Source organism: Ostrea edulis, unplaced genomic scaffold (genome assembly GCF_947568905.1).
Source record: "Ostrea edulis unplaced genomic scaffold, xbOstEdul1.1 scaffold_75, whole genome shotgun sequence".
In the NCBI taxonomy this organism is placed as follows: domain Eukaryota; kingdom Metazoa; phylum Mollusca; class Bivalvia; order Ostreida; family Ostreidae; genus Ostrea; species Ostrea edulis.
Genome location: NW_026606018.1, coordinates 29,661 through 55,419, shown reverse-complemented (window position 1 = coordinate 55,419; position 25,759 = coordinate 29,661). Strand labels below are relative to the sequence as shown.

Below are 25,759 nucleotides of genomic sequence, written 5' to 3'. Positions count from 1 at the left end.
CTCTCTCTCTCTCTCTCTCTCTCTCTCTCTCTCTCTCAAAATAAGAATGCTGTTTTGTGTTAACTTCGCACTGGAATACAAACCTTGTTTTAAATCCATACCTTATTTGACATACATTATACTTGTGTAAAGTACGCAATCCATACCCCCCCCCCCCCCCCCCCCCCACACACACAAACATAATAATGATATAATAATAATGATATCCTTTATTTATACAGGATTGCACAATTAGTTGTATAAACTAGTTTACATTGTGGTCCTGTCTATAACATATATACATATCAAAAACATAATATATCACAAAGCATGGACATATCACAATTTATATACTATAGGATTAAACATTCTCTTTGAAGAATTTATCGATGTGTAAACTCCAGACATTTTACTCACAAACTGAATAAAAGTGCGAAGCACTTTTATGTTAAGTTTGTGAGTAAAATGGCCGGAGTTTACACATCGATAAATTCTTCAAAAAGAATGTTTGATTCTTATAATTCCAATTCATTCACTTCATTAACAATTGCAACAAATTGAATAGTTTCCCCGGACTATGTTATTTGTTTTCAGGCGTGTATGAATACATCGCGTTTTCGGATTTATTGATGTATAAACTCTTGTTCAGCTTTATTTTTGTCCAATCAAAACACTTGTAATAAATAACATTGGAATTATATACATATAAGAACTAAATGAAAAGAGACAATAAACACACGAGTGTCATTGAGGATCAAAATACTGTTTTAGATAGGCTGATTTAAAAGATGTGGTAGTTGTACATTTTCTTATAAAATCTGGTAACGAATTCCATAAAATTACACACACAATGCTGCATTGCAATAATCATCTTCCTTTACGATTTTTAATCTTATATGCGTTGAGATGCGTGACAGCGAAGATAAGGTTTATGCGTTCAGAGTAAAAGTTTTCCTAAATCAATCAAGATTGAAAGATTCAGTTGACATAAAATGTTTACGTAGAAAGAGAGATAACTCTTACTGCAGTTCATGAACATAAATGCATATACATTAGGTACCATAACATGTATTCTATTGATGACCTTCATTTGCTTTTGAATTTCTGTCCAGGATTTCGTGCATTGTAAATTTGTTATGACTCTGCGAACGTGACGGGCCTCATCTTTAGGAATTTCCATCTACAGGATACACTCTGTAGGTCATCGATGCACATAGAAAGTGTCGTTTAGACCAAAATTCTTTTATCAACACAAAGCTATTTATTATACGCCCTTCAAAGATATGGTGTCGTCCGTCTGTCCGTACATTGTGGGCAGGATACAAACCGAAACTTAAACTGCAGGATTTCGCATCTTGGTACATTTGATCACCATAATGAGAGAAAGATTTTAAAAATATCAATAATAAAGTTCTTCCAAATTAAAGAAAAAGGGTCTTCGTAACAGTTTGATACTTGACGAATTTCGGTGATAAGTGGTGTGCAGGATAATCCGTACATATATATATATATAAACATCTACATGTATATCATGTGAATCGGAGTGAATGGGAGGGGGGTCACCCTGCGTTGCTATTCCACTTTTTTTTAACAATACGATTTTTTTTTAAAATTTTATACTGTAAGTGAATGAGAGGAAATTATGAATGAAAACTATTCAGTGAGGTATGACCATGAGCATTAATAGAAGTCTGACGTAAGACTTAGTTGAAATTTTGCACTTATTGATGAAACAACGTCCAAGCCATAGTGCAGGGCCAATATGACCACTTGATAAAAGTATATGAACATTTATTATTTATCCTCTACTTTCACAGTCATGTGAGGTAAATTAAATGCATGATTACGATGTCCGTAATGTCCTCTTTTTGAATTGTGAAATTCATGTCTCATGGGTTTTTTTTTTTTTTTTTTTGGAGCTGATGTTGGGGGATGTCTAAATGATTTATGGTTTTCAAACTTTCATTTTCCTTCTGTGAATGAATAGGAACTGTGTGCATATTTTGAAAGATTATACACATGCATAAAAATGTAATCGGGTATGTAACATAGATTTAAAAAAAGCGGTGAGGCAAGCTGAAATTGACTTTACAATTGCCTGAAATTCTTGAGGAGGAGGAGGAGGAGGGGTTAAAGGTTGACCCGAAGTCGTGGAGGAGGAGGGGGTAAAGTTAGACCCTAAGTCGTGGAGGAGGGGGGGGTAAAGGTTGATCCTAAGTCGTGGAGGAGGGGGGGGGGGTAAAGGTTGATCCTAAGTCGTGGAAGAGGGGGGTAAAGGTTGATCCTAAGTCGTGGAGGAGGAGGGGATAAAGGTTGATCCTAAGTCGTGGAGGAGGGGGGGGGGGGTTAAAGGTTGATCCTAAGTCGTGGAGGAGGGGGGAAGGTAAAGGTTGATCCTAAATCGTGGAGGAGGGGGGTAAAGGTTGATCCTAAGTCGTGGAGGAGGGGGGGTAAAGGTTGATCCTAAGTCGTGGAGGAGGGGGGGTAAAGGTTGATCCTAAGTCGTGGAGGAGGGGGGGGGGTAAAGGTTGATCCTAAGTCGTGGAGGAGGGGGGTAAAGGTTGATCCTAAGTCGTGGAGGAGGAGGGGGTAAAGGTTGATCCTAAGTCGTGGAGGAGGAGGGGGTAAAGGTTGATCCTAAGTCGTGGAGGAGGAGAAGGAGGGGGTAAAGGTTGATCCTAAGTCGTGGAGGAGGGGTAAAGGTTGATCCTAAGTCGTGGAGGAGGAGGGGGTAAAGGTTGATCCTAAGTCGTGGAGGAGGAGGGGGGATAAAGGTTGATCATAAGTCGTGGAGGAGGAGGAGGAGGAGGAGGGGGTAAAGGTTGATCCTAAGTCGTGGAGGAGGAGGAGGAGGGGGTAAAGGTTGATCCTAAGTCGTGGAGGAGGAGGGGGGATAAAGGTTGATCCTAAGTCGTGGAGGAGGAGGGGGTAAAGGTTGATCCTAAGTCGTGGAGGAGGGGGGGGGGTAAAGGTTGATCCTAAGTCGTGGAGGAGGGGGGTAAAGGTTGATCCTAAGTCGTGGAGAAGGAGGGGGGTAAAGGTTGATCCTAAGTCGTGGAGGAGGAGGTGGTAAAGGTTGATCCTAAGTCGTGGAGGAGGAGGGGGTAAACGTTGATCCTAAGTCGTGGAGGAGGGGGGGGTAAACGTTGGTTCTGAAATTCATTTAAATGGTTCCTTAAATTACTACTATATATTAAAAGGGGGAATCTTATCTATTTTGTATTGATTATAGGAGTTATGAGATTGATCACTGTTCGTTATCTTCACCTTGATATCAAACTTTGCTTGTTGAAATAGCCGCGTTGAATAAATGAATAATGTATGAAAGGCTCTGACATTTAGTAATGCCCAGAATATAAGTCATTTTATTATAACTTTTACCTGCATTCACTATTCCACCTGAAAAGATATATGACTGATATCAGACTTATTGTATTTCAGAAAGAATTTTTGTTTTTTGAAACACGTGAGGGCATTCACTACTCAACATGAAGAAACATTTTCGGTTTTTGAAACACATGGGAGCATGAACTGCAGCACTTTATGATTAACGTTAACATGATGGAATGAATACGTCACTTTATGATTAACGTTAAGATGCTGGAATGAATACGACACTTTATGATTAACGTTAAGATGCTGGAATGAATACGACACTTTATGATTAACGTTAAGATGCTGGAATGAATACGACACTTTATGATTAACGTTAATATGATGGAATGAATACGACACTTTACGATTAACGTTAACATGCTGGAATGAATACGACACTTTATGATTAAAGTTAACATGCTGGAATGTCCAAACCGTATCTTGTTTTTTTCCATATAACCCTACCGCTTCAAATGATTACGTTTGATGACGGAGCCATGCTAGGTAGCGTGTCATATTCGAACCATGTTCCTATTGGTATCTATTCAGAATTTCCGTTACAGATTATATGTTTGTTTTTCACTTATTTAAACACTGATAATTGATATAAATAAAACCTGTAGTTTTTGTCAAGGTAAAATAAGCTCTTGATTATAGAAAATGTTACAAAAGACACGACTGATCTCCTACGCTCTGATAGCAATTATAGGCAACGCGTCAGACTATTGAAAGCCGCGTAGACGTGAGTTCACTTACATGAACAATTATTATTTAACCAAACCGGGATGATTTATCATCTAAAATGTTTAACTAGAAATGATTGTGAGGACATTACCTCATATTTAGACGATATTATGTAAGTGACTGACTATCTAACTTCAACATGGCTAAGTCAACAAACAAAATCATTAAAACTGAGTTTGTGGGTCGTATGAGACTTTAATGTAGGCATGTTTGGACACACGTACATGTATGATCGAAAACTATGTTTGGGATTTTCTTTTAAATTGATTATATGGCAATGCAAGAACATAGCGATATACGGCCTCAACCATGTGTGTGTTTATGTGCGCCGTAAATTGAGAGTTTTTACAAGGGGTGAATCTGTAGCTCTGTGATCCGCCTCAATATTATTTCAGAGAGCTACAGTTCTGCAGCTTGAATCTTAATGAATATATTACGCCTTTTTTTAATTACTGGAGTAACAAAAGGCATGAGAGCAGAATGTCAATATAAGAAATAAATGTCATGTTTGAAAATACATGAGGGTGTAAATTACAACGCCTCAGGCAGCATGTTAAAGCGCTTCTTGAAGTTCATGTGTGCTGGCGTAGAGTACCGTATTCATTCCAGCATGTTAACGTTAATCATAAAGTGACGTATTCATTCCAGCATGTTAACGTTAATCATAAAGTGACGTATTCATTCCAGCATGTTAACTTTAATCATAAAGTGTCGTATTCATTCCAGCATGTTAACGTTAATTTGTATGAAGTATCATTATAGTACACCTTAAGACCAAAACATATGAGATATTCAGTGCACGTGCGCGTATATGTGATATATAGTGTTTAAAACCACCACAAGGAGTCCCAAAAATGGTATTTTTACGTCTGTTAATCACAAAATGCAGAAAAATGTAATGCCTTCCAAGTCGTTGACCGCGGTTAAATTTTCACATTAATACTTTTGATATCTAAATAAGTATATTCTGCAAATATCGTCCCGGTCAAGAGCTGGGGACAAGTTGAATTTTTAAAAAAATTCTTTTATTTAAATTTTTCCGGAATTTTGTATTTCTTTGATTTATGTGTTTATTATGGTATAAGATCGCTTGTAAGATTATCAAATTTTACTTGTGACTTATAAATAAGTTAATATCAGTCAATTCATACTTTCATGCATATTTCTTTAATGCATGATATTTATCAACGTCGGAGTCGGAATTTTTCATTCCTTCATGCCTTTATTTTACTATGGATGGCATAAACAAAATTGTGAGAGAGCGAGATCAGAATCCTTTATATTCGTCAACTGCATTGTGACCCATATGATCTTTTAAACGAGAAGGCACGTGACTGGTAAGAGAAATAATGATATGATATTGAAAGTTTCAACTTCTATATATGTGCTACACATTTGATTTTTCTACGTTATCAGACGTTTGAAAATATCGCTTGACTATACAACTGTTTGGGAGAACCCTTGTATATTTACGTCAAAACTAATGTCAAAGTGGCGACGCCGTCAATTTCATATAGGGTTTTCCGTTGAATATATTACAGTTTCTATTGAGAGTAAAAAACCCAATAGTTGCCGTTTTTTAATTACACATTCTCAAATACCATATTTAGTGTTTTGGTGAATTTTCTTGACAGGGCAAGACTGTATTTTGTTCTTCACTGAATGTTTGAAGGTATGTTTGGACACGAATATAGTAGGGAAATATGTTACGATCTTTTTTACATTGAATCTATGAGAAGATAATGCAAGAATAGAGCGATGCAACGCCTCACACGTGTACATGTTTTTGTTCGCCGTAAATCTAAGGTTTTTACAAGGAGTGGATCTGTAGCTCTCTGATCTGTCCCAGTATGTGGTTAGATAACTACATTTTTGCAGCTATCAAAATTCATATACACGCAGTTCATATCTGCATCGCATTAACAAATAAATTAAAATAGAAATGGTATAATGGAATCAGCCGCATGAAACATACGATATTGTTCATTAATCTCTCTATAATTTTGGCAATTTCCTGGATACTCAAAAAAAAATCTTGTTAGTTTAATCTTTTATATAGAGAATACGAACCCGACGTATAATTTGGTATCGTAATATACTCGGGATTTTAGTACCCTAAAACATATACGCATTACTTTGCAAATAAGAGTATATAGCAGCACAAAGTATGAATAATGACGATTAGAAGCTCTAGGACCTTTTCAACAAAGAAAATACTTTTAAAATTATCAAAATAAAACTCACAATAGAAAAACAGAACAAAAGCAATATTTAGATAAAAGTGGCTTTAAAGTGTTTCTGAATACTGGTATGTTACTGGTAATATGTACTTGATAGCTTGGAAATTACTGAGAAGGTGAATGCGTCCTTCTCGTTCATACTGAGAGCAAAGGCTGGTGGTTTAATGCTCCATTACACTGAGGTTTGATAAAGGGTGTTTACAGTTTTAAAAGAGGTCCAGAACAGGGTAAAGGTGTGTTCGATTAGCTCCAATGTGAATCGAGAAAAAGAAATTAACTATGAAAAGTTATACATAGATTAGAAAGTGACAAACTAAAATGTACAGATCTATCCATATACAATCCAGACTCTTAAACAGAGAAATATATTTAAGTGATAAAGTAACAATATATGCCTTTGCTTGTTAAAATCACACGGATATTCTTTGTCATTCTGAACCGAATTTTAAATCTCAATTTGAATTTCGCTGAATTTTGAATATCAATATTTCATGGATAAGATCAATTTGAAAAAAAAATGTCTTCAGTAGATTAGCAGTCATATCAATTGTGCCAGATGTGTTTACCATCTCGTTCATTCTATTGATGCACAATGATTAGAGATGACACAGGATTACTCTCAGTCAGGACGTTTTGACATTAAGTTCGTTGAATTCGCAATTGAGGCCAATAAATTAAAAAGGACTACTAGTGTCTGAACTCTTCACTCACCATATAAACATATAAATTGTTCATTTGACATTCCATTACTTTATATTATAGTATAAAGATACCAGTTGTTAATAATTAAACTTCATCAACAATTCATTCACACTGGAGTAAAGTCTGTCAATAAACAAACGAGAGATAATTTTCTGCAATTCGAGAATGTTATGGCTGTGATAAATACAGAATAATGACTTTACTAACAACCGTAATTGTCGAAATAATGTAGGGAAGCAGGTGTATATAAGACAATAGATGCGACACATGTTTACACCATACTACCATAGTATCAGAGACATGACTCCTGTTTCAGTGTTAGGGTTTGTGATCATCACAGCTATTTTATGTAGATGTACCACCGCACGTTTTGTCAGGCGAGATTATGAGACGATAGTAACGGAAAGGCACGGTGAGTGAATACTGTGCGCTCACTATATATGACATTTGTTTTATAAAACCGTGTGTCGATAATTATTTGTCTAGCATTTGATTTCCCCAACCTGTAGTGAAGCGTGAGCGCGTCTCCCTCCTCTCTCTCTCTCTCTCTCTCTCTCTCTCTCTCTGTGTGTGTGTGTGTGGATGTCCGTTACTAGTTTATGGATATCCATATGTATATTGTTTATGATTGATGAAGTGTTACTTGTATACTCCTTTCACTATAGACCCCCCCCCCCCCCCTTGTCAATGCAGGGTGACACTATTCCGCTTTACCTGTACAATGCTCATCTTTACTACCCCTGCTTAGAGACTGTGAGTGCTGATCATAAATCTAAATTTTGCAGCCCTTCACCGGCATTGGTGGCTTATCTACATCTATATGAGTGAACAGTTCTCGAGCAGGACGTTAAGTAATATACAGCCCACCAACCATTTTTGTTATCAAAAAACAACATTTTAGGAAATTTTACGCTGGAAACATTTGTTTAATTGCAGTGGAAGGATACTGTTCTAGAAGGTACAGGACTTGTATGAAGAATGTAAATGAGGGGGATGTAAAACCGGTCACCAAATCTGATGGGAGTTTGTATTTCCCGCCCGATTTCTTCACAAGGGCATGTGAGTAAGTGATACATTCCTATAATTCAACGTTTAACTTCGTTTTGAAGAGGAAAAATGAGTTGCTACACAATTAATCTTTATCTACACCAAAGGTAAGTGTTGGATTTGTTCCCAAATTAAATCCGGTTTACTGTGCATGGATAAAATGAACAAATTGTTACCAAAGTATCATTAGGTTTTGTTATTTTCACTTGCATATGAATTTTCATTTTGATGGATAATCACCGATACATCTTATTGCTTATCAGATATTTCGCCACATTCAGTGGTTGTTATGAAAAAATGAAATCGACATCATGCGGGCCACGTTTTTCGAGGAAAGCAGTGAAGGGATCGAAGATCATGTCCATCAAATTGTGTCGAAACGCAGACGGTAAAACAATTATGATACCAAATTGATTACTGTTCGTTATCTTCACCTTTCATCCCAGGCTGAAAATTTCTTCATTTCAATACAATGTCTTTGACAATAAACACAAACAAAATATTACGTCAGAAATAGAAGGCAAATGATAAAATGTTTAACATTTTTGCAATATTGAAACAGCGGCGGGAAAAGGTGAGAAGTATCATTGAGAGCTCTTGTTTTCACAGAAGCTAGTTGTACATCATAGAGAAATCGTTACCCTTGCCAATGCTTTATTTCAGCCATAGACACTCTTATTCACTGCTTGAATGATAAATATTTCTATGAGGAATACATGCGCCCAGTTGAAGACGAGGAGGGTGGGAATCGTTGCAAGTAAGTAATCGACTGTGAAATTAATTATGTACACACCTTTATGATAAACAAGCTCACTTCCGCTTTACTGTTGTGAACATTATGACAGAGGAGATGACACCATCTGCTCTAATGTGAGCTTTATGACAAAGGATATTACTTCATTGTCAACCTGCTATATATGTCTAGCAGTATTCCATTGTCACCTGCATGTCCTCCAGACGATTCGACATTCAAGAACATGATCTGCACATAATCAATATTGTAAGATGGAGACAGGATATCGAGAAATAGCATTGTTACAGGAGTTTCAACAACGCCGTTTGAAGTTAACATTTTTTTTCCAAATTATATGACCGTCATAATCTAATTTGCAAATACAATCTATCACTCAGTCGAAAGCTGTCTGGTGTGTTTCATACCAATTATAAGACCGTTCTTTACATACTGGTTTTAACTGCAAATTACCCCGTTTACCTTATCAACATACAGTGCTCAGAGTGGGTGTCACCGGTCGACAGAAGATGTTTACTCCTCCTACATCTCGTATATCTAGTGATCCGTATATGTCCAACTCTTAAATGTCTATTCCTTATCCATCATCAACTTCCCATATTGATGTAGCTATATTCCATTATCACCTGAAAGTAGACATTAACGGCAAACTAACAACTCAACTGTATGACAAACGGGATGATTTCAGCTTCTCCATCGTCAACTTCCCACATTTATGTAGCAATGTTCCATTGTCGCCTGCATATGGTGTTTATATATCTCAACTGATTCGATATGCAAGAGCTTGTTCTGCGTATAGTCAGTTTTTAAATCGAGGTAAGCTGCAGACAAACGAGTTGATTGTACAGGGATTTCAACAGTCTCGATTGAAGTCAGCATCTCGCAAATTCTATGCTCGTTATAACGATTTAGTTCCTCAATACAACCTATCATTGCGTCAAATGCTGTCTGCCGTGTTTCATACCGATTGTTAGGCCGTTCTTGCCACACTGATTTTGACTGCGGATAATTCCGTTTACCTAATCAGGATATAGAGCTCACGACGGGTGTGACCGGTCGACAGTTGATGTTAACTCCTCCTAGGCACCTGGTCCCATCTCTGGTGTGTCCAGGGGTCCTTGGTTTTTCAACTATCTATTTTGTATTGATTGTAGGAGTTATGAGATTGATCACTGTTCGTTATCTTCACCTTTCCTTATATGAGTTAAGATTGATGACTGTTTGTTATCTCCTCCTTTTCATCCTCTATGAGATTGGACGCTGTTCCCTATTTTTAGTTGTTCATTTCTATCAACTTCTCAGACGAGACGTAAGTGAATCGGATATTAATACTGTTGGATTAAGACTTGTTGATTGACTGTCCGTGTATTATCTAACGTTCTTCTCGAGAATTGTTCACTCATATGGAGACGTCGCCATTACCGAAGGGCTTAGAAATGTAGGTATATGTTCGACGCTTACAGCCTTTGAGCAGAGAGAAGTCTGTATCGTGTCCCTCCTGCTGCGACACCGTGTCTCGCTTTTTGTGTTCTTATCCGAACGACCTCTCCTTTTGGTCACTTCTTATGACAAACAAGTGTACTGAGGACCTACTCTAACGCGGATCTCCACGGGACTCGAGTTAAGATGTTGAATTTGTATAAAATACTGTTTTGTTTCAGAAATTGAAAGAGCCACATGCATTGAGATATATTTAGTTCAAAATGCTTAGTCAGTCTACTAGATGAAAATCGAAATAAAATACCAGCCATTTCCGGCGGAGATTCAAAACACTTAAAAGTATTTGATCCCGACTTCCTGCCCTTAGTATTACTGATGTTGCGTCAGACGCGTGTTCACTGATACGTTAATTTTGTTCAGACAAGTGTTCAGTGATACGTTGATTTTATTGAAGGGTGGCCAAGGAAAAAATTCGGCAGGGTTTACGAGTCGCCAAATACAAATGTGGTGAAACTGAATATACCAACCTGAAAACAGTCGTGGAGGACTTTGGGAATGATTTCATTACCTTATTATATCCCGAATCTGATGATCAAAGCTGCATTATTGACGTCAACACCCTTACCCCCGACAGGCGCAGGAGGGGCGTGGCCAGTACGACTATGAAGAAATTGATGGATGGATGGATTTTGTAATAAAACCTTTCAACCTCAGTGTAATCGTTGGTCATGTATTCTAAGTTTCCACAAGCATTGAATTACATTATTCTATTTTCTACGTATTATTTCAATTAATGAATACGAATCAGAAATGAATGTAAATAAAATGTAGATAGGAAATCAATATAGGTTAAATGTAAAATCAGTGGCATAACTAAATCAGAGACAAATCAGCATTTTTGGGAAAGCTAGCATTAACATAAACACAGGTATCGCGGTGGAACTAGCATTAATCAATCAACACAAACAAAGCGTTTACTGTAAAACTTGCATTATAATAATCATTTTACAAGATCACATCGTCATGACGTGCAATAAAAATATTATTAGTATAATGATTTTACAGTAAAATCAGCATTACTGGAACAAATGTTCAAAATTATGGTAATTAATAATTTGCAAATCATCGTTAACGATTAATACCATCCATGTAGTTTCAGCTTTCACAAGGATTAAAGACAAAGTAAAGTCTTTTTTGATATAGGCAATATAGTGTAAGAAATGAAATTTACAAATGGATATAACGAGGAGTGATCGATATTATAAATCCGAATGCCTAACAACTTTTCAAATATTATTTCTGAATTGTTCCGATTTCTGTTATTCTTAAAGAGTGATTCATTCAAATCTAATTTGGAGGTAAATTTAATTCAACGTACGACTTATCTTATCGCGTTCACGGCGGGTGTGACCAGTCAGCAGGGGATCCTCACTCTTCCTAGGCATCTGATCCCACCTCTGGTGTATCCAGGGGTCCGTGTTTGTCTGTTCGCACCTCTGGTGTGTTCAGGGGTCCGTGTTTACACAACTCTCTATTTGTATTGCTGATAGAAGTCATGAGATTTATCACTGTTCTTTATCTTCACCGTTCATACAGTTGACCCAAGTCCGAGTGGGACAAACACAGACACCTTGATATATAATCCGTGGTATCAGTTACCTTAAGTAGAAAACATCATCTGTTGATCAGCCATATCCAGCATGAACTGTATAGCTTGATCAGGTAAGGGGAATAATCCGTATTCAATTCAATATGTTAAGAATGATCCAACATGTGACGAGTGCAGTACCAATTCTAACTGTTCGTTACATTCGCTTCATTTATGTTAAACGCCAATCTGATTATACGCACAACTGCTCTGAAATTATTATAAAAAGGTGCTTTGGACCTACATTAACTATCTACGAGAAAGGTGAAAGGTGAAGATAAAGGATAGTGACCAATCACACAACTCCTATAAACAATACAAAATAAAGACTTGGACAAACACGGACCTCTGGATATACAAGAGGTAGTATCAGCTGTCTAGGAAGAGTAAGCATCCCCTGTCTGCTATATGTCTGTTTGAATTCCTCTGATCACGAATTGTGTTCCTTTATTACCTAACATCATGCTTATATTGTTATGAGGCATACTTTATTCAAAAGCTTTTACACGAGGAGAATAGAATATTTTGCTATGACCTCCAACTCAAGACGGGAGATGAAGATAACGAACAGTAATATGTTTTATTAATAATCTTTATTTTCATTTATTTGTTGGTTCAATAAATTCCAGTAAACTCCAGATAAGACGCAAGCAAGTCTTCCATATATGTTATATTTAACCATTTATTGAATATATCTCAACGTAAGAGAGTCTCTCATATATATGTTATATTTAAACATTTATTGAATATATCTCAACACAAGAGAGTCTTTCATATCTATGTTATATTTAAACATTTATTGAATATATCTCAACACAAGAGAGTCTTCCATATCTAAGTTATATCTAAACATTTATTGAATGGATCTTAACACAAGAGAGTATCTCATATCTATGTTATATTTAAACATTTATTGAATATATCTCAACGGTAAACTTCCAATTATATTGCATGACTAACGGGATAATTTCAGATTCTTCATCAGTGTAATATGAAATCTATTTGTCCTAGTTTTACACTTGCAATCTTACTAACCGTGGTTTTAAATCTGAAATTGATGAGCAATTGTTTTACTGAATTTATTCTATCCGTAGTTTTAAAATTTAATACTTTGTGTTTTCCATCCAGAATTTGGTATTTCGTATCTAAACCTAAAAACAAATATCTTTGGATTTAAATCTGAAATTTACTAGTCCTTTAGTGAAATATAAAATTTAATGTCCCTTTATGAAAAACACTTATCCTGATTTCACAGGCCTGGTTCTAAATCTGGAATCTGTCTATCCTGGTTTTAATCTGAAATGGACTATATTATCATTATTAGCCTTAGTTTTAGATCTGAAATATACTAACTTTGGTTTTAAATCTGAAATTTAGTGATCCTAGTTTATTATCGCTGGTTGTACTTCCATCCCTTGACGATAGAAGCTTTGTATGAAGTTAGCATATTTGTCATCATCCATAATTGATGTATTCTTCTTACCATACTCAAGGGAATGACACTATCAAACAGATGGTACTCCTTGACTCAATGGATATAACTCTTAATATTATCCTTAGTTTTGCTACTGCCTGGGCCTTTACTACTTCTTCCTCGGACTGTTGATCTCGTAGGAATTAACTAAAATAGTTTGTGCAGAACATATCCATTGTCTACCTTCATTGAATCACCCCTGTCTAGGAGATAAATCAGACCAGAAAGGTTAATTCAATATTATTATGAAAATAATTAGGATATGGAAAAAGTCATTAGTAAAGTAATTATTTATAGATGGTTGGTAGTTTTGTAAATTTGATGTGAAAATGGATATCAGCACATGAGTTGTTATAAACATACCCGGAATAATGAATAAGGAGTATCCGATGTGTGGGGAATCTAACGATGGGATGGTTCAGACTCGTGATCTTTCATTTCAATTCAAAATAGGTACGCAACGATGCCAGTTGTTCTTGATACCGTCCATGATTGATATCATATCTGTTTATGCCGGTTACGTCGGTTGTCTCCCCTCCGATCAGACGCGTTGTTTATAAAAATTCTAAGTAAATAAACTACGTCACAAGTTAGATGTGTTTACTAGAGTACCGAAATTATTCAATGAATTTTCATCTGCTGAGGTTTAGTGTAAATTTGATGCTCATTGATTTATACAAGTCAAAAATAAAGACTGATAGGAAAACGTATCAGCAAAAGTCGATACTCACCGTAAAACTGGTCAGGAAAGAAACTATGATAATAGTATTCAGAAATACTTTTGGACACACAATATTTAAAAAAAAAAAACATTTTTAAGACTATATTTCCTATGAGAAGCATAGCGCCAATATCAATATCAGTAATGGGGTGCATGTATTGATTGGTTTTACTTGAATTCAAGGTGTCATATCCGGGTTTTAAAACTCATAATTCTATTTAAAATGCATATTGTTGAACGGGACGTTCGATAATTATTTACTGATATGGAAATGACACCATTGCAAGTAAAGCGCTACACAATTTAAGTCCATGCTAGGTTCTTGCGGCATTTGAGAAAGGGGTGATCTTTAGAATGCCATAGAAAACATTTCTCTAAATGATTGTGATAATTTTGAATGGGACGTAAAACAGGACACGTATACCACCATTTTAAAATCCTTTCGTTAATTTAAAGGGTATTTTTTCTTAAGTTAAAGCTGACATGAATTAATAACTACGTACACTTTTCTCATCTTATCCGCCATATTTCTTTCAGGTAGCCTAATTTACTCTACCCGTATATACCCCAAATGTGATTGTCACACCTGAGTGATTTTTCTAGGTGGACTCGACCAGTGCACATCTCCGATAGTAATATATAGGGAATGAGAAACAAATAAAATAACATTTTAAAACATTATGCTTTGCTCAAAATTACAAAATATTGATTGTATACTAATGCAACATTCTGGAAGTTTAGATAAGTTAGACAAAAATGCAAAAAAAAAAAAAAAAAAAAAAAAAAAGCTTTTCTTGCATACTTGTAAGTGCATGCAAGTATTTGCATTTTCTAATAAAATAAATGCGGATAAATCATTTGTCAATTACATACTGATAGAATGGAATAGGCAAAGAGCATAAAATATATTATTTATATCAATTCTTGCAAAATAAAGGTGCATGCCATATGCATAATATGCAATGCACAAGGTATAATCGCCAAAAAAAGTATCAAATACGGGCGTCTATTCAACAGGTATGGGAGATGTGCACTTACCGAAAATATTAGATTTTCTTTATTCTGATAAATCCACGAAACAAAATGATAAACTCCATTTGTATCTCGTTAGAACTTTACAACACGTTCTCATTCCATTATACAGACTGCGACACACTTCACCCGTGCCAAACAGTGTGTCTTCAATCAGGGGAGATGTCAGAGTCGAAAATTTTTCCTGTATTGAATGCTTGTCTGGTCGAGGTTTTGCAGTTTATAGAAATGGGGAATCTAATATCTGGTTGGATATATAGCGTGCACAATTCAAAATTTCTCGATGATCATATACAAACTTGGATATACAAATAAGGGAATAATGATCGAAAATATACATCTGTGTGCAAATGCGTGTATTACATTTGCAATCCATAATAAACAGTTCATTACACAAAGACACATATGAAAGGAAATTTATAAACGAAAATATAATTTTGTTGTCTCTTTTGGAACCACATAATTATTTACGGTCTCTGTGTGTCCATATTCATTGAGAGAGAGAGAGAGAGAGAGAGAGAAAAAGAGAGAGAGAGAGAGAGAGAGAGAGAGCTACTTTGATTTATAATATATCATTTCACAGAAGGAAAGAAAATTGATCTCTTATATAAATGTAAGCTTTCAAGCATTAAAAATGTCCACCTATTTAAAAATTTGTGATTGACAATATATTGGAAACTTACAGGAGTTGATGCTTATAATTGAATTCATTACAAATTTAAACAAAAAATTAGTTTGAACTGTGCATGTAGAAAATACTGACTTTGTATGTTAGAATAACGGGAAAAAAGTAAATTGTCAAAAAAAGTGGGGAAAGCAGACCAGCCTTCCTGCCCACCCCAACCCCCTGTTTTCGTGCCTGAAACAACATATCAATTCGTGTTGAAAGAAAGGTGCATATCTACATTTCATTAAATTCCAAAGGAGCTCGAATTTATGTGTTCCCCTATTACTTATTTTGTATGCAAGATTCGTTCCCAAATTTAGAATCATGCTTTCAGTCAGAGCAGAAATGAATTCATGTTGAAGTATATCTAGTTTGAATGCAAATGTTGGGTTCCTTCTTTTAATTTCATCAGACTCATTAGAAACCCCTCTCCCAAACTATGCAGCTTTGTTTTTATTGATATCTAAATCGGTATAAATGAATCCGGATATAAATTATATAACGTTTTTTCGTGATCATATAGATATTGATACTGATAATGAAAAAAGAAAATGTTTATACTCTTGCCTTCTGCATATCCTACTAATGCATTACAGTATATTGACATTGTATCATATCAAATAAAAGCTCAGCACGAATTTTACTGATTTATGCATACTAACATCTTATCGAATACATTTGAACTTGAAATTTCTATGTACGGCCATTGCGCCAGATCTACGAAATGAAAATATTTATGAATAAATTACACTCAAGCCTCAAAGTAATCATTATGGCATGTTACAGAAACGTTAAAACACACAAATGCTATAGTCCTGTAATTCTACATGCACCATACAATTAGTATACATACATGTGTTGCAAAACAAAATGTACATGTAATAACCAGACATGTATCGTCATTTTTCATTTGGGGGGGGGTACAACAGGGGAAAAAATGGAAAATTGGATTCTTCAAAATTTCTTGCCATTCAAAATAATAATTAAAAAAGATGAACGCAAATAGCAATAAAATAAAACAATTCACCCAAACAAACCAAGATGTTTTGTCCGATGTTCAAAGTCCTAATGTGGGGTGAAGGGTTAAAGAGTCTTTTACTTTGACTACCTCAATAATTTCCCCCTACACTTCATTTTCTTCAGTCGTTGGGGGTCGGGTGGGGTGGTTAGAGTCCTCTACTATGAGTGCCTCATATCTTCATTTTCTTAATTGGTGGTGGTGTGTCTTCTACTATTATATCAGAACTTTCAAGCTGGGGTAAGTGGGGGAGGGGTTGTCACTCAATGTATCTTTTATTTGCATTACAAACGAACAAAAAATGGATATTGTTATTAAAGGTGGGTGACAGACACTCTTGTCCTCTCCCCTTGATGTTTGATAACGACGCATAATATGGTAAACTCGATTATTACGTTTTGCATTAGTACAATTTGCGTCGAGTTCGACGCAGAATGTAATAACGCAAAATGGCATAGATATACAAGATATATTGAGCGCCAAATTAGCATAAAATGAAGTAATTGAAAATAACATTATTTAAAAATATGTTTAATTTTTAATTAATGCGTGCTTTAATTAAATGAATCAAATAAATCTGTATTATCAATTAATGAGAGCAATATTGAGTTACTAGTGCTGTTCTCTTTTTATTGAATTAACGATATCATTTGTCTTAATAAGAGCACGATTATTACAAGATCATCGGTTCTCTCTCTCTCTCTCTCTCTCTCTCTCTCTCTCTCTCTCTCTCGTCGTTATCTCTCTCTCTCTCGTCGTTATCTCTCTCTCTCTCTCTCTCTCTCTCTCTCTCTCTCTCTCTCTCTCGTCGTTATCTCTCTCTCTCTCTCGTCGTTATCTCTCTCGTTGTTATCTCTCTCTCTCTCTCTCTCTCTCTCTCTCTCTCTCTCTCTCTCTCTCTCTCTCTCTCTCTCTCATCCCATACACTCGTACAGTGTTGTATATGCAAATGTATGTACCTAAATGATTTCCTGATTTATAAATCTGCAATACTCTGACCAGTAAATCATATGGTATAAGGATTCATGCACAATACAGGGTAAATATTATACTCTGATACTTCCCCTGATTGAAGATAGCTGATCGGCACGGGCTAAGTGTGTCGCAGTCTGTACAATGGACAATGTTGTTTACTGTTGGAATGCAAATGGAGTTTATCGTTTTGTTTCATGGATTATGCAAATAAAGGGAGTTTTACTACTACTTAGAGTATTTTCAACAAGTGTACACGTACATCTGCGGTCCTTTACAGATATTACGAGTAGGCCCAGGTAAATAGTCGTCCGCATTCGATGCGTTTTCATGGCGAGCATACATGCCATTTTTATAAGTACAGTAGTCTTTTACTTGAAGTAATTGTGAATGGTATAGATTGTATACTCTTTGCTTATTCCATTTTATCAATAGATAAAAGATGAAATATTTCTCCGCATTTTGGTATAGTTTTGACATATTTACTGCAAATGTACGCACGTTCACGTAAAGTAAAGACATTCTATATATATTTATCCAAATATATATATTTAGAATGATTTACTACTGTATGATATGTTTATTATAATTTTGAGCACTGCGTGGTGTTCCAAAACGTGATTTCATTTCTTGATGTCCTCTAAATTAGTATCGGAGATGTACGTGTTACCTGTCGAAGCTACCCACACAGGTAAATCGAAGACACTGATGTGAAGTGAAGCGTAGCAAAGCTCGTCCCCTTATATACCATGCGAACCCCGATACATATAACAATAGAAATTCCAACTAATATGGCGGATTAGCAGAGAAATATGGCGGACATATAGAATTATGCTATATTTATTACTTCATGTCAGCTTTAAACTATGGAAATGTTCTGAACATACTCCATAGGTAATTGTTTTCAATGGAATTTCCTAGAAAGAAAGATGGCATATCATTTAATGAATAAGGTCAACGATGTCAGCCGAATTTTACATAACTAGTGACCCTCTTCTGACTTACACAGTTTACAAAAAATTAACATACTGTAGTGACATTTATCATTAATTACATGCGAGATAAGTATCTTCTATTCGAACAATTCATGGCCAGAATAATAACTTTAATATCAGCGTGATTGCTGAGTCAATTTTGATAGAAGGTGTATATAAGCCATTAATAATATATTACATTATTTCAACAAATCGCAAATACATGTAATAAAATCAAAATTACCGTTTGGTCAGAATATTCGCCGCGTATTATGCACACGAGCTGCGATTCTTCATCAATTATCAGACTCAAACAGGGGGTGAATATGAAATAACAATGCCTATTTTACATGGTATATTTCATGTTTCACTTTGTTTAACTAAAACATTGAAAAGCTAATTCCCCTTTAAGTTGTGAAAATCATGTTAAAGTGGTGATATTTATTTCCATTTAAAAAAAAACTACTAAAAGTGCCTAAACATTTGAACTTTTTTTCCCCACACAACACACACACAAACAATTAAGGAAATGAAATTAGACTTAGAACGTGCGTGCATGCGGATGTGTTTGTACATTATTATTTTTTACTAGCGTACAGATATACATGTGTACAGTGGTTGTAGTTTTCCAAATATAAACCATCTTGATCAGTTTTCGTGAATGGTGCTGCAAAAGCGTTTGAGCTTTGAAGGAAGACACGTATAAATTGTGGAGTCATTAAGGTGGATACCAATATTACATTAAATATTTCCACTAAACTAAAACACTCATAAAACACTTATACCGTTCATATTGATAACACAGTTGTTAATGCTGTAGACGAACAAAGGTATGAAGATGTAGGGAAAAGGCGTTATAACACCTTGTCATCACACCCACTAAGGGAATATGTGACGTCATTATATTCACTAAGGAAATATGTGACGCCATTACATCGACTAAGGAAATTTGTGACGTCATTGCATTCAACAAAGAAATATGTAACATCATTACATTCACTAAGGGAATATGTACAATCATTGCATCAACTAAATAAATTTGTGACGTGCAGTTTTGACGCTAACACCTTTTCCCCGATAGACGCAGAAGGGGCGTGGCCATTGCGACAATCAAGAGAATGCCGGATGCAAGGATTTCGTAATAAAACCTTTCAACCTCATCCTTATCATTAGTCACATGTGATAAATTATTTCCATTAAAAAACGACTAAAAGTGCCTAAACATTTGAGCTTTTTTTTCACACAACATACACACAATTAAGGATTTGAAATTAGACTTCAAACGTTCGTGCATGCATGTAAGTTTATACTGTTCACATTGATAACACTCTTATTAATGCTGTAGACCAACAAGGGTATCCAGATGTAGGGAAAAAGCGTTATACCATCTTGTAATTACAGTAACTAAGGGAATATGTGACGTCATTACATTGACTAAGGAAATATGTAATATCACTACACCAACTAAGGAAACATGTAACGTCATTACATCAATGTAAAAACTTATACGGTACCCATTTTGATGCACCAAATGCGCATTTCGACAAATAATGTCTCTTCAGTGATTCTCAACCGAAATGTTTGAAATCCGAAATAACAATGAATCAACTAAGGAAATCTGTGACGTCATTATATTCACTAAGGAGATATCTAACGTTATTACATCCACTAAGGGAATCTGTAATGTCATTCAATCACTAAGGAAATATGTAACATCATTACATCAACTAAATAAATCTGTGACGTGCAGCTTTGACGTCAATACGCTTTCCCCGTCAGACGCAGAAGGGGCGTGGCCAGTGCGACAATCAAGCGAATGCCGGATGCATGAATTTCGTAATAAAACCTTTCAACCTTATTTTTATCATTAATCATATGTGATAAATTTGTGTAAATACCAAATGCAAGGTGAAGACAACGAACAGCGATCAATCTCACAACTCCCACAAATGACATAGTTTTCTCCTACATAATGTGAAACCATGAATATAGGACAGGGCTTGCAGGAGTGTTCAGGTAACGTTATTACATAACAGAAAACAGTATAGAACACAACAACAGAAATGTTCAATAAGCCCCTAGTATATATAAAGTTTGGTTTGATTGGTGGTGATACACATTCACTACATGTTGGATAAAGATACCATTTCAAAGAAAATCAAATATGACACAAAATAACCCAGTCAGGACGGTATGACATTAAGTGCATTGAATTTGCAATTGAAGCCACATTGAAAAGGACTATAAGCTTTTGAACTTTTCACTCACTATCTATATAACAATGCTTCAGTTGGTTTTGCATTACTTTATATTTTTCACACTTCGAATAAAGATATCAGTTGCAGGTAATCAAAACTCACAGATAATATTCACACTGTAATGAAGTTTGTCATTGAACAAAGGAGAGACAATTTTGTACAATTTGAGGATTTTACGATTGCGTTAAATGCAGAATAATGACTGCATTAACTAACATAATTGTCGAATTGATTTAGGAAGCAGATGCAAGGTGAAGATAACGAACAGTGATCAATCTCATAACTCCTATAAGCAATACAAAATAGATAGTTGGGCAAACACGGACCCCGACACATGTATACACCAAACTACCATACTATCAGATAGATGATGCCTGTTTCAGCCTTATTGTTTGTGATCATCACAGCTATTTTGTGTAGAGGTACCACAGCGCGTGTTGTCCGCAGATAAGGTGCAGTGTTAGTACCAGAGAGTCAGGGTAGGTTTATGTCTTGCTCTTATATCATGTTCACATGAAAGATATAACTGATATGAATAAAATTCCGTATTATACACTGCAGAAAAAGTGATATAATAAAGCCTTTCTAACCCAACACCTGTGTAATCCGGCTCTACTATATGTAAAACTTATACGGTACCTATTTTGAAATCCGAAATAACTGTAAACTTGTAAGAGCTATTTTAGGGAACACAGAGTGCAAAAAAGTGGAGTCAAATTCCTCTAAAGATAAGAGCTATGCATAAGGGAAATAATCCTTAATTTTGAAATGAATTTCTAAATTTTATCACAGCAATTAAATATACGTAAGTATTCACATATACAGTATATGAAATGAATGTTGGTGCGATTAAGGTTCTTTAGGACTAAGTAGATGACATATGGCCTGGTTGTGAAAATTAAGATATATCCATATTCTAGATAAAAATCAATACAATGATATAGGTTTTCACTGAGGCAATTTTGGCAGAGAAAAATGTATATGTGTTTTATATAAATTACATATTTCTCGAACTTGTATTAAATCAATGTGTTTATCTACAAGTTCATCATTTCTATTGTGTTTATGGATATTCAAGCTTGTTTCACAAATGATTTCCACAATTTCAGGATAGGTCGTCCAACTTTTGCTATCACATGACAGGCTTCTCGTTTTGGCAAACCCGGGACACGCTTTGTTCACTTTATGCAGGGGTCCGTGTTTGCTCAACTTTCTGTTTTGTATTGCTTATAGGAGTTTTGAGATTGATCACTGTTCGTTATTTTCGCCTTTCATAAGCCTAGGACACGCTTTCTTCAACTGGAGAATCCTAAGACATGATTTCCTCACTATTGAAAGACATATATTTCAATCTTCATTACCCCCAGGACATGCTTTTCCCACTTTAATGTCGAAGAGATCGCCTTGAATATCTCAGGATATGTCTCTCTCGCTTTTTCTTTCGAGTAAGACGCCTTTACTATCACCAGACACATCTTTACTTTCCCAGAATACGCCTTTCCTCTCCCATAACACATTTTGTATCCAAGGAAACGCCTGTACTTTCCCTCGACACGCCTTTATTTTCCAATAGCACACCTTTATTTTCCCAAGACACAGGGCACGTGTTTTTCTATCCCCAGACACGCCTTTACTAATCTAAGAAACATGTTTTCTATCCCAGGACACACTTTAACTTTACCAAAGTACATCTGCTTGCCTTGGTTATCCCAAGGTGCGTCAGTCTCGCAGCATGTGCAAACTCAACCCATCTTTACTAAAATCAAAGTACAAACCTAAATGAAATGATTAATCATTAAAACTATTGCGACTTTTGAGGTGATAGATTATCATCTCTGATGATAAAATCAAGAGACCTATGGATTATGAGCGCTGGTTTGTTTGACCGTCATCGAATGGTAGATGGTTTCAGTTTGTAGAATATCATAATTTTTGATAGACACATTAGACGCCGATAGAAAGATCATTTGTTCAATTACAGAGGCAGATAAACCCTGTGATAAGTTGTACGATGACTGCATAAAACGGTCTGTGGATGTGACCTATTTAACACCACCCACCAACGCCGATGGAAGTTTGCATTTCCCGGACGACTTTTTCAATAGAGTCTGTGGGTGAGTATTGTCTCGTTGTTTTAAAACATTGTTGTGACGTCAGTTCTTTGTCGTGACAGTACTTTATTTTTCATACTGTACTGAACATAGTCCAGTATTACTAAGAGCAGGCCAATATTATGAGAAATACTGGACTGACAGTAAAAACCAGGAACAAAGACCACTCTTCGTTGTGCAAGAAAACATATTTATTGTACATCAAATACAATATTCAATGCGTGAAATATTCCAGTAAATTATACGAAATGAGTGTTTCATGTATAATCCGATTTTACCGTATATGAAATCGTTTAGGCACCACAGTTATAAATCCATGTCACAATCATTCATTTAAACACATGCACATTAAAATCGCAAATTCACTGTTACATCCCCGGCAGTGATGTTTATTTCTTTTTCTGATCCATAGGAAACACTTTCATTGAGCTTCACTTTCTTCGGCTCTGGCGGGGACACTGGACGGTTTCTGAATTAAATCACTTACACTCTGTAATTGTTCCTCGGAGGTGCGTTTGTAGTTGCGAATCACAGATGACCTGTAACCAGTTTTTTTCCGCTATAAGTTGCTCGTCAACACCCGCAGCACATAGGCGTGTAGCGGCAGTAGCCCGAAGAGAGATTTGTAATCCTGCCTCTTTAGCATTTTCGCCACAATCTATTGCAGTTGATGTACCCCGACTGGGACGTTGTACCATACATTCCCCTTAGGAGCGATTTTTGATCTGAGATAAAATGCATTGCATTTTCCACTTCTGGGGCTACAAATGATTAACAAGAAATTTGTATACAACAAAAATGAAACAAGCAAAATAAATAATGTGCAAAAAAATTGTTAATATATTTAAGAGAATCTGTAGAAATAATGAATAATCTTACCGCAAACTCATGTACTTTTCAATCATCTGAATCCATTTCTTCAAGGCACCCAGACTAAATGCTAAAAGAGGACTGCGGCTTCTGTTTTTATACCAGTTATAGGCCTACGTGTCAGTATCATATCAGGGTTCCCAGAAAGGAATGTGGGAAACCAATGTTTTGTTTTTTCTAAAAGATTCTTTCCGAACACCCTTTACGTAGCCTCATTCACCCAAAAAAGAAAACCAGTTTTGTTGAGTACAGTCTTCAGACAATAGAAGCATTCAAATCGCTTTCCATGAAGAACAAAACCTTGTTTTGAGGAGTATCGTATTATGACAATTGAAATGACGAGCTAACATTTTTTTGTGAATTAAAGACAAGAGTTGACCTTGTGTGCCATTAAAGTTTATGAATTCCTAATATATTAAATATTAAAAACAAATCAGAAACGAAAGGTGTAAATATATCTGTCTATACCAATGTATATTTGTACGTGGGTTTTTTGCCTTTAAATGCATTTGTTATTAGATAGAACAATGTTTTAAGTAAGATACAAGACTCCGATGGTCAATTGTGTCAGATACGGGACTGATCACTCGCCGCTACGCGGCTCGTGCCAGTCCCGTATCTGACATAATAGACCATCTTCGTCTTGTATCCCTTACTTAAAATTATTTAAAACTGTATGTAAGACCTCGCATTGATTCCTTATCAGATCTGTCAACCAGAGGATTGTTTTAAAATTCCGTCCAATACTGCACATTGATTGCTTTTCAGATCTATAATCCAGAATTCAAAGTTTACATTTTGATTTAAGTCAAATTTGAACTACTAAATTTGTATTCAAATTTTGAATTTGCATTTCTCAAAATTTAATCTTAATTTTCATAAGAAACAATATGCCTATCTGTACTCCAAAAGCAAACATTGAATGCTAACATTTTATTCCCAGTTTTGTTCGTGTTCGATAAAATGTATCATTCAAAGGGATGCATTTTTAAATTTCATTTATCCAATTTAACAAAGTATTTCAGATTTTGGTAAGTTACAAATGGAATAGATTTTTTCCCCCGAATGATTAAGATATTTCACCAACGCCAGTGTTTGTTATAAACTAACGACGCCTGAAGATTGCGAGCCGGATTTTCCACCCAACAACATGATAAAGAAAATGAACATTATATCCATCAAATTGTGCCGAAATACAGACGGTAAACATTCCAACATTCATCAAAATATATAATTATACTACGTAAAAATGTTCTCAATTAAGTTTAATGATTTTGAAAAGAAATAAAGAAAGGAATTTAACACGACGTTTTAGGTAGAATGCGAAAGAATATTTGAAAATGTCTCATCTATGACGTAATGATAAAATGATGAAATGACGAAGACCACGTGGTATTATGAAAGAATCCAATCGGATCACGCGCTCGTCTTTTTCCGTAACTGGTAAGAGGACTCGGACGTGGATCGGCGCAAGAATTGCATCAAATCGATGCATTTCTTCACCGGAAGGGCGCCTACATGTGGATGAGGTGAAAAGGCCAGAACTGAATCCCTGTATAATGTGTTATTTGTATTTTCGCCACAGATTAGTTTTGGTGTTATTAACGTTGTATTCACTCTAATACATAAACATGTAGGTAGAAAATGATAGTGGTAGAATACCTTAGATATGTATGATATTTTAGATGCATTTGAAAGCTCGCGTTTCATATTGTAACTTACGACTGTGACGTCAT

The 25,759-nt window shown here is 35.6% G+C and overlaps 1 protein-coding gene and 1 long non-coding RNA gene across 2 annotated transcripts; both read left to right on the top strand.

Moving 5' to 3' along the window:
* Window positions 1-7,105: 7,105 nt before the first annotated feature.
* On the top strand, window positions 7,106-10,973 carry LOC130051157 (uncharacterized). The gene is made up of 5 exons (XM_056152522.1): window positions 7,106-7,452; window positions 7,977-8,103; window positions 8,351-8,475; window positions 8,751-8,844; window positions 10,733-10,973. The coding sequence occupies exons 1-5, from the start codon at window positions 7,299-7,301 to the stop codon at window positions 10,971-10,973; spliced, it is 741 nt and encodes a 246-aa protein (XP_056008497.1). The 5' UTR covers window positions 7,106-7,298.
* Window positions 10,974-21,465: 10,492 nt separating this feature from the next.
* On the top strand, window positions 21,466-25,225 carry LOC125660840 (uncharacterized). The gene is made up of 3 exons (XR_008799531.1): window positions 21,466-21,521; window positions 23,024-23,156; window positions 25,098-25,225. It is a non-coding gene; the product is annotated as an uncharacterized LOC125660840 (long non-coding RNA).
* The last annotated feature ends 534 nt before the right edge of the window (window positions 25,226-25,759 follow it).

Excerpts from the sequence above, each read along its gene's own strand:
- LOC130051157 (XM_056152522.1), top strand. The coding sequence starts at position 7,299 with ATGCGACACATGTTTACACCATACTACCATAGTATCAGAGACATGACT. Across the intron at positions 8,104-8,350 it reads TTCTTCACAAGGGCATGTGA|ATATTTCGCCACATTCAGTG; the intron begins GTAAGTGATACA and ends ATTGCTTATCAG. Across the intron at positions 8,476-8,750 it reads ATTGTGTCGAAACGCAGACG|CCATAGACACTCTTATTCAC; the intron begins GTAAAACAATTA and ends GCTTTATTTCAG.